Source organism: Austrofundulus limnaeus, unplaced genomic scaffold (genome assembly GCF_001266775.1).
Source record: "Austrofundulus limnaeus strain Quisiro unplaced genomic scaffold, Austrofundulus_limnaeus-1.0 Scaffold0, whole genome shotgun sequence".
NCBI classification, from domain to species: domain Eukaryota; kingdom Metazoa; phylum Chordata; class Actinopteri; order Cyprinodontiformes; family Rivulidae; genus Austrofundulus; species Austrofundulus limnaeus.
Window position 1 is genome coordinate 2,036,078 of NW_013952402.1, and position 9,918 is coordinate 2,045,995.

A 9,918-nucleotide genomic window follows, 5' to 3' on the forward strand; every position below is an offset into this window, starting at 1 on the left:
CATTAGCACCTCTAGTAATATATTTACTGAGAAAAATGTTGACGTGTTCAATACTTATTTTACCCGCTGTAGATGTTTTTATAATTTAGTTTTTTTTCCTGAAGAAATTAAAGTGCCTGTGACATCAATTTTTGTCATAAATCTGAATGTTTTTTTAAAGATAAGATGAAAAACATATATGCAAAAGAAATTTCACACTGATGAGATGAACCGTTGTTAAGATATTCAAACGTGAATTAACAGGAAGTAATGTCAAAGGGGAATGTTTGAATGTGAACAGAGCATTCCCATAATGGCTGATAACACAGACTGTAGAGAAGAATTGGAAGGTTTTTTTTAGATTACTATCAGAGAGACGAAGAAGAGTCAAAGTTCAAATAATATTGTTTCAATAAACAAAAAAAGGTCCCCTTTGATGTCACTTCCTGTTTCACTTTTCAGTGAGAATATAAGAAAATATGGCAGAGAAAACGAGTAAAAMCATCAATTTTGCCAAATTTTGTAAATATAAAGATGCTTTCTTTGACTTTTTAATGTGAAGGATATCCATGTCACAGGCACTTTAAAGGATAAGTATGAGCTTGACCATCCGTTTATTTATGAGCACCAGGTTTTGGCAATTTGTTGGTATGTGCCGAACCAAATAGACAAGGCATCAGCCATGAATTTAGATACGCTTTTTTTTTCACAGCTCTTTCCTTTAAGAAGTATTCAGTATTCAGATGCTGATGCCCTGCAGCCATTTCTGGTTCAACTCCCGACAAGACCCCTTTGCTGCATATTATGCTTGTCTTTCCCCACCGGCAGATGGAGGCTAGTGCCACAAAAAATCTTTGACAACTTGGGTGAGTAGTTATAACACAATTTACAAGCAATTTGGAATGCATCGTCCTGGTAAATTCATCTATAGGAGGAATATACTGAAACGGTCACAAATCTTCTAAAAAAAAGTTAATGTGCTGGAAAGTTCAGCCTGAGGTCAGATCTTGCATCATCTTTTAGGAACTTATTAGTATTTTTATCTGTAGGTTGTATGATGTCATGTCAGTTTTGGTTATGAATAGATTCATCAGTAAATTTAGGTGATTATCATAATTACATCTGTTTATTGGGTAAAATTATTAATATTCTTATTTTAAACGTAATCGAGTCAGCACTGCTTGGCACAATGTCATGTGTTACAAATAAAACCAAATCAAGAATAGACAAAAAAGTAAAATGGAACGCTAAACTTTTGATAATTTATCACATTCATTTCCTGATCTTGGACAGCAGTGAGTTTAAAACCAGGATGATTCAAATAAACTAAAATAGTTATGAAATCAAGTGTTTACTTTAAAATGTTTATCAACCTGTTAAAATACTCCAGAATGCAGGAAACGGACAGCATTTAATTTTGCGTATCTTTTACGGTCTACTTATGGTGAAGTAGGGCCCCCAAAACAGATCTTGCTTAGGGCCCCCAAATGTCTAGGGCCGGCCCTGAGTACAACTTAAATACCACAAAGAGGCATAAACACCTGGTTTTCACTGTCAAGCATGGAGGTGGAGAGATGTTTTGGGCTTATTTTGCACCATTCTCCAGTCTGATGTGAAGCCTTCTGTAGAAAGGATGGTCCAACAAAAGATGATTAAAGGTAATTTGCTTACTTTAGCAGATATCGTGCTCTACTCTCACTGTAATCTGACCAAAGAAAAAAGTGGCCTGCTGCTCCTTTGTCAGAGCAGAAAAAGGAAGTCTGCTTCCCTCTTGAGGCCGAGACGGGACCTGCAGACTGTGTTTCGTGTCGAACTCCGGCCACACAGAGGAGGAAGAGGCGTTTCCACGTTGACACGTCTTACACACGTGGACCTCAGTGTGGCGTTTGAAGCCGGCACTAATGGTAAAAACGGAGGAGGAGTACTTGGAGTCTTCGCAGGTCAAACTCTCCGTGCTGGAACGGGGACTGGGATGTGAGGAGGTCAGGGAGCAGGGGACGCTGCTCCTGAGCTCACCTCCCTCTGCTCCCACCTCCCCTTCCCAGCCCAGCAACCACCCCAAACGAGCTCTTATTCTGTGCCCGAGTCCCCAGAGAGCACTTTGGAAACGCTTACTGAGCAGAGCGTACAGAAGAGGATTGATATCAGAGTTCAACAGCAGCAGCCAGTAGGAGAAGGTGATGGCAGAGTCTGGGACGAGGCCGGAGCGGCCGGTGACCGCAGCTTCAGCGGCCTGGACAAGAGCAACGCTCGTGTAGGGTGTCCAGCAGATGAGAAAAGCTGCGATGATGAGAAGAAGGCGCACCGCTCCGTGATGATGGTTCTGAGCAGGTGGTTGGAAGGAGCGCAGACGTCGGGYTGAAGTGCGACTCTCGGGAAGAACGTGGTGGATGTTCTCCGCTTCCGAACTGGACTGAGACACGAACGCTCCGTTTACGTGGCAGATCAGTCTCCAGGGACTCCTACAGTTCCGGTGAGCTGAATCGCTTTGATTGCAGGCAGAGCAGGAGTTGCTCCGGCGCTGGACAGAGTCCTCCAGGGTATGGATCCTCCTGGCGTGGCTGTGGGCCACCTTGACGATGTTCACGTAGCAGTAGAGGATCACCACTGCGGGTAGGAGGTAGGAAAAAACAGCCACGAAGGCCGTGTAGCTGGGACTGCCGGCCCAGCTGGTCGCACAGTTATACATTGGAGCCACGTAGGTGATTGAGCTCCAGCCCAGAAGTGGAGGACTACAAGTAGCCAGGGCCTGCAGCCAGATCCACAGGACCACGCAGCAGGTCCTCCACAGGGTGCAGCGGGAGCTGTAGCGCAGGCAGTCCACGATGGAAAAGTAGCGGTCAAGAGCGATGGCAGCCAGTGTCAGAACAGAAGCCGTGCAGAACACGGAGGAGGCGTAACCAACGAACAAGCAGAGCTCCTAACAGACAGGAGAGACACAACCTCACCATAGGGACAGTCAGCGTAAAACTAAAACGTGTCGCTCAGAAGACACTTACGGTACACCGCACCCATCTGCGGTTCGTGACGGACAGAGCGACAAAAGGCATCGCTCCGACACCCACCAGGAGGTCACTGATGGCCAAGTTCGTGATCAGCACGGACGTCACCGCGTGGAGGGTCCTGGTGGCAGCCACGATGACAAGGACGAGAAGATTCCCTGCACACACAAACAAGCAATGACTCAGCAGTTCAAATGACTGGATGAGATCAGGGGTTCACAAACTTTTTACAAGCCGTGGACCCCCCCCGCCCCGCAAACTGCATAATCTTCTGGCTGGGGACCCCATTGCAAACCCACAAACAATGCTACAAAACATGTAAAATATCAACTTTTAGCATGTGTTTTTCTCACTTTTATTCACTATTCAATAATTATTACCTTTGTTTAGCATTAGAATTGCATTAACACCTATTATATTCTCACTGAAAAAAACAACTTTTCAACAAACTGCTGARGGTAAGAACAAAACCAAAGAAGTACATTTTAGCTATAGCACTTTMCACAGACAGACGTCACAAAAATAAATACAAACATACAAWAAGAGCATAAAAAGCCTACAATAAAACGTGAATAATAAAACTTTAATACATTTAGCCAAAAGCTTGTCAGAGTCTTAAGCTGCTTTTTTGAAGAACTCATCAGAGACAGGGCGTTCCACAATCTAGGGCCTCTATCAAGTTTTAAACCTGGTTTCAGGAGCCTTCAAGAGATTTTGGCCTGAAGACTGTGGCCAGAAGAACGAGGAGCATTTAAGTAACATATTGAGAACTCTAACAGTCAAGACTGAAATTAAAAAATCAATTATGAATTTGGCAGGTAGCCAATGTAAAGAGGAGAAAACTGGTGTGATGCGAGCCCCTCTGTTAGAAGAATCACTGCAGCGTTAACGGTCAATGAGGGACTGCAGATTTGTTAAAACAAAGAGTTAAAATCTACCCAAGAAGAGATAAAAGCATGAAATCAAACCTCTCTTAAATATTTCAATACATTATTATAAGTCATATTTTGAAATGAATGAAAAATTGATTTCATTTTATTATGATTTACTCTTTAAGTTTTAAATTGTTGCTTTTCTTATCTTCCCTCCAGCTTTCTGAGCCACCCTGTTTGTGCCCCCCCACTTTGAAAAACACTGGATCAGACAACCACAGCCACATTTTCAGCTGTAAAAACTAAAATTTGATTAAAATTCAGCTGAACCAACTCACTTTATTTTTCTTTTCTTTTTAGATTACTAAAATGTATGCATTTTTGGTTAAAATCTAGTTTAATTACTTCAGAAATTTACAGCTAAAATCAAATATTTTGTTTCTCAACGGCCTGAGACCTCAAGTACTGACATCTCAATGTTTTATTCAGGTTAAACATTATTTTAGAGGTCATAATATACAAATGTTTGATGGCTACTGGTAAATCCAGTTTTATGATGAGGTATCAAGTTTTCAAATTCACAACTTCAGCAGTTGAGAATTTAGTGTCTTCACTTTATGATGTATTTTTAGAAAATAAATATTTGTATTTTGTAAACTACTGTAAAAGCGGTGTTTAAATAAGAGAGCTGTCAGATTTTACCCATCACTGCGCCCGAACACATGAGCACCAGGAGCACCTCCAGCAGCGCCTGACTCCTCCCGGACAAGCCGCCCACAGAGTCCTCAGGCCCGGTCCTGTTGGTCCCTGCACCCTGCTGAGAGGAGCCGAGGCCYTCCAGATCCTCCATCACCCGTTCAGCTGGACGCTCTCCTCACATAACAAATCCTGCACACATGCTTACAGGGAGAAGAATCCCATGTCTTACTCCGTGTGTTCCCACTCTGATCTGATCAACGTGACCAAAGTCCTTTATTTAAAAAGGAGAGGGAGGAGATTCATTAACATCTTTAACCCTTTCCATGCTTTCTCTGTCAATGAGCCGTCCTAATCGTGTTGTATTTCAAAAGGAAAAACAGACAAGCATAAAAAAAGACATTTTATTTAAATGTACATTTAATAATATTACAACTTCTCCTCAATCTGCAATAAAAAACTTTAAATATGCTAAAACAATAGTATTATTTGAATATGTAATAGAGTGTGAATATAATAATCTAGTCATAATGATCCGAAGCAATAACTAATTGCTCACATGAGCGAGACACAAGAAGAAAATGTCTGTTTACGCTGCTGCTCTGCCAAAACAAAGATGGTTCCAATTCATTTCACAGCAAGTGGAACATTTGGCTGTAATAACCAGAACTGATCTTTATTCATGACTCCTATTAAAGCCGATGACTGGTAAGCACACAGAACCCTCAGGAAACAGAGTCCAGGCTCTGAAGAACACAGAGGTCTATAAAATCACAACATTAAGCCTGTGGAAAACCACCTGGTGGTGAGGAGTTCTGTCAGGCTGCACCCGCTGCCTCACTTTTTAATTGTCTTTTAAGGCGGTTTCAGACGAGGCAGGGCCGAGGTGCTGCCGAGTGTATTCCCAAACCAACAYAGCCGCGCTCACGTGCACGTTGAGTGAGCGGATGACCCCTTGTTGGGGGATTTCCACGCACACGTCCAACATCTGGAGCAGATTTGCAGGAATGCCTTCTCGTTCATTGCTACAATAAAAATAAACACACACAAAAAAAAAAACATTGTAAAGTGTGGCAAAGTAGCACAGAAGATTTTCAGTATATATAATTGATATAAAAAAACTAGAGAATTTTAGTTTTCTGCAGAAATGCACTGTGAATGCTTAATACTGAAAGATTTTTCATGAAAGCTGCTGAAGAAAACAGTTCCATTTGAACACATTTGCTGAAAGTAGGAKAACAAAAGCAGTCAGTAGCTGTAGGAGTAGGGAGTTGAAATGAGCAGACAGATGGAGAACAAAGTAAAAACAAAAGTGAGAACAAACTGCAATTTACTGTAAAATAGCTAAAGCAGACAAAATTAGCAGATACATAACTAACAAGTAGATGGCAAAGCTGAAATTAGCACAAAGATGTAAAAAGAGCTAACATTTGCTAAATTAAGCAGTAGGTAAATTTAGAAAATTGATCGTTCTAAATAATGATAGGCTGGCACCATTAACAGAGGCCGGTGCTAATGCTAGTCGCTAGCCTCTCCAATACTAACGCCAGCTTATCCATGCTAGTCGTTGGCCTCACTAATCCAAACACCAGCTTATCCATGCTAGTCGCTGGCCTCTACAAAGCTAAGGTCAGCTTATCCATGCTAGTCGCTAGCCTTTCCAATTCTAACGGCAGCTTATCCATGCTAGTTGCTGGCCTTTACAATGTTAAGGTCAGCTTTTCCGTGCTAGTCGCTGGCCTCTACAATGCTAACGCCAGCTTATCCAMGCTAGTTGCTAGCCTCTCCAATACTAATGCCAGCTTATCTATGCTAGTCCCTAGCCTTTCCAATGCTAAAGTCAGCTTGTCCATGCTAGTCGCTAGCCTCTCCAATGCTAACACAAATGAATAGTCTCCTTATTTGCCAGTACTGGCTTGGAATATATAGATAGCCTCCTGCTACAAGGATGTGGCACCTGCTGGTTGCGCAATAGTCTTCATTTTGGCCCTCATACCTCGCCACAGAAATGAGCTGAACTTTTGATATATGAATTGTTGAAATAGCGCAGAAGTGTAGAGAGGGTTAGATACTGAAAAACATACAAAGGAAAATGTATCATCTCAATAGCATTCACACAATTTAAAAGGTTCAGTATTTTTTTTTTTGAAGAAATTCAAATTACCCATCTCAAGTGATCCTTTTAGCCACATTTATTGAAAGACACCTAAAACGTTTTAATCCAAGAGCAGTCCACTTTGTAATGAACAGAACGTGAACACTGCTAAATACCAGCTGTGCAAAGAAGCGTTTGRCATTTATTCTCAGCAACCAGCCACASAGCGAGGAAGCAGGAAATTGATGAGTTACATTTATCCTGAGTGAAAGTGGACCAGACAAGAGGGAGCTGATGGGAAATTAGCACCGGGTCATGCTGTGCTGAGAGGAGCACAGCTGTGAAAGCGGCACAGAGAGCACTCACACAGAAGGTGCCTACGTTAACGGCACCGCTCGGGCGGCGGGGACTGAACTGAGMAAAACAAAACCACACCGAGGGGGGGTTCAATATCAGTCTTTTCCTCTCTGCTGTGGCAGAACAAACATTTCAGCTTGAACACGTGCAGCTACCGTGTCAACGGGCTCTTAGCTGCTGCAAACAGACGGAACCGATGGGAAAACCAACCGAGGCCACGAGTCAGCATTTAGAGCGACACAAATAAAGGTTTGTCTGTCTCCTGTTTCTAAACTCACATCCTTTGCTCTCTTCGGGGACAGCCAATTATTACTGAGCATGCCCTGACAGGTTCTTAAAAGGAAAAAATAATAAAATAAAATCAGCAGGCCCCGAGGGGKATCTCACTAAACAGGTGAAAACACCAAACTGCCGAGTCAGCTTCACTGAGGTGAGAGTCACAAGGGCGAATTTATGCACAAACGACTGCTCTGATGAGGAAAAGCAGCACTTTTTATTTTGTTGTTTAGTTTATTATATTTATCGCAATCATACCCCAAAAGCAGCAGTGTTTTCTCAGGGAAGTGGTAGTCCTGGAGGCTGTYACTGTTGGCCGTCTGCTCCACTCCAACAATGCAGTAACCCTCACTCTTCTTCACCTGCAGGAAATCCGAGAGCTCCACAGGCTTCACCTGAAGGGCAGAAACAAATTGAGAATTGAAAATACGTGCAGGTCTGACGGGTCTCTGAGCGCTTTCTCCTTTTCTCAGGAGAGGCTATTTGTAGAAAACCGTCTCCCTGTTGCACAGCTGRTCTGGATGCTGGGAGCTTCTCATTTTTAATAGAAGTCAACATCACTTAATTATTTCATTTTTTAAAGCAAAATTCATCGAGCCTGGAAATAAACATGAAGCATAGTTTGGACACATCACCTCGATCAAAGGAAGCCAGAGCTCAGATGAGACACTCAGGGACTGGAAGTGTTTGTCGTTGATATGATGGAGGCTGTCCAGAACCAGAGCTCTGGCGCCGAATATCTCACATGTCCTGCAAAGACCTACAAAAACAACGTCATCATCACTGATTTCAGTCAGAAAACGTGGGCTGACACGAAATAGTTTTGTCGTGGATAAAAACAGGACATTTTCTCTATAGTCCTTACAGGCAATAACGTCTCTGCTTACAAAACTCACTTTATGGTCATAAATCCACGTTAAAACATTTAAAACAACAAGTACATTTTCTTAAAAAAATTTTAAAAATCAAGCTAAGTTCTTGTTTTCATCATTCGGTAACAGTATTAATTTTTGAAATAGATATTTTCCTCTTCAAGAAAATTCTGATTGCTTCACCCACTTATAGTGCTGAAGGAAACTTGCAGACAAAGAAACAAGCTACACAGTCTGTCTCAGATTWAAAAAAAGGTTTGGTTTAAGTAACAACTATTGTTTTACTTGTTTGTGCAAAATCTTAAATACAAGAGTTGCCAAAAATGTGAAAATATCAGGATGTATTTGTATAAAATGTGCAGAACACACCTCCTAAGTTGGTGGGCTTGTCGATGAGTGAAGCAACAACCAGCAGGGCGCCCTGCTGTTTGCCGAGCCGAGCAGCTCTCTGCGCTGGCACCAGCTGAAGTTCTGGTTCCTGATCCTGGATGCCTAACCTCCAGGGTGTGATCTTCTTCTGCACCTCGGCCCAGCGCTCCTCCTTGTCCTGTTCGCCTGGAAGATCCAACACCTTGTTAGCTTTAGCAAGGAGAGTATCTGTTGGCCTGGTGGTAAGCAGATCCTGTACCTCTGTCCTGCTGAATCCAGTCTCCAGGCTGGAGCTGGCCCAAGTCAGGAGCGACATTTCTCAAAGGACATGATGGGTTTTTAGAAAACAAAGACAGCTTCTCAAACTTCCATGGTGGAATCCACTCATCATCAGCCACCTCTGATAGACTGGGAAAAGTGTAGAATATAGTCTATAAAAGAAAAAYACAAACTGTGTTTTTGCACTTCATCAGGTTTAATTTAAATATAAACTCCAGCAGCTCACCTCAACACTATAATCTCTGACAGGATGAAAGGCACCAAAGAAGAAGTGCCCCTGAATCTTCACCCAGTTCTTGTTGGCATTTCTTACAGGAAATAAAAAAAAAGCACAATGAAACTAGAGAAATTTCATTCCCTGCGAAAATGCTAGTGGGAATGCTTCAATGCTGAAAACTTTAGCTGAAAGAAAAAGTATTAATGTGAGCTCACTTTGAAAAGCTGAATAAAGAAAAAAATAAGAACTTTGCAGAAAAACAGTAAAAAGGAGCACAAATCTAGTTCAAAACAGAAAAAAAGCTAAAAGCTAAAATAGCTGAAAGCATCTGTAAGAAGCATAAATAGCACTCGGTAGCAGAAATAAAGCATAAAATGTAGAAAAAAGCAGAAGAATAGCAGAAAGAAGCAGATCTATAGTTTAAGTAGCATAAAATATCTAAAATTAGCATAAAATAAAGCTAAAAGTAGCAGCCACGATTTGAAATTAGCACCCAGTTATAGCTGAAAAATAGCTAAAACAGGAAAAAAAAATCATAAAATTACATAAAAGTGATCCTTTGTAGTAAAATAACTAAAAAAAAGCTGTAATTTTCAGTAAAACAGCTAAAAAGTAGCTGTAAATTGTTTAATTATCAAGGAAGCATAAGGAGCACACATTTGCTGAACTTAGCTGAAAAAAGTTGCAATAGCTACAAAAAAATGTGTATTTAGCCTAAAAAATGTAATTTAGTTAATAACATCTGAACTTCAGCTAAAATTGCAGCAAACAGCTGAATATAGCATCTGTAAGAAGCATGAATAGCACAAAGTAGCGGAAATAAAAGCACAAAAAGGCAGAAGAATAGCAGAAAGAAGCAGAATTTTAGCTGGAATAGTAGAAAAAAGCTAAATTAGCATAAAAG

At 41.4% G+C, this 9,918-nt stretch overlaps 2 protein-coding genes across 3 annotated transcripts in view; both read right to left on the reverse strand.

The window, feature by feature from the left end:
* Positions 1-1,315: 1,315 nt before the first annotated feature.
* On the reverse strand, positions 1,316-4,863 carry LOC106518724 (beta-3 adrenergic receptor). The gene is made up of 3 exons (XM_014010150.1): positions 4,556-4,863; positions 2,979-3,139; positions 1,316-2,899 (listed from the first exon to the last, which is right to left on the reverse strand). Exons 1-3 carry the CDS (start codon positions 4,701-4,703, stop codon positions 1,652-1,654), a joined length of 1,557 nt encoding a protein of 518 aa, XP_013865604.1. The 5' UTR covers positions 4,704-4,863; the 3' UTR covers positions 1,316-1,651.
* Positions 4,864-4,970: 107 nt separating this feature from the next.
* The window catches only part of tarbp1 (TAR (HIV-1) RNA binding protein 1), a 20,710-nt gene continuing 15,762 nt past the window's right edge, over positions 4,971-9,918 (reverse strand). For both annotated transcript variants that reach the window (XM_014009928.1, XM_014009863.1), the window contains exons 24-29: positions 9,024-9,105; positions 8,778-8,949; positions 8,519-8,704; positions 7,913-8,037; positions 7,536-7,672; positions 4,971-5,574 (exon numbers count right to left, since the gene is read on the reverse strand). In XM_014009928.1, the coding sequence (XP_013865382.1) occupies positions 5,394-5,574; positions 7,536-7,672; positions 7,913-8,037; positions 8,519-8,704; positions 8,778-8,949; positions 9,024-9,105 (883 nt within the window). In that variant the 3' untranslated portion in view covers positions 4,971-5,393. The remainder of the gene's footprint in view (positions 5,575-7,535; positions 7,673-7,912; positions 8,038-8,518; positions 8,705-8,777; positions 8,950-9,023; positions 9,106-9,918) is intronic.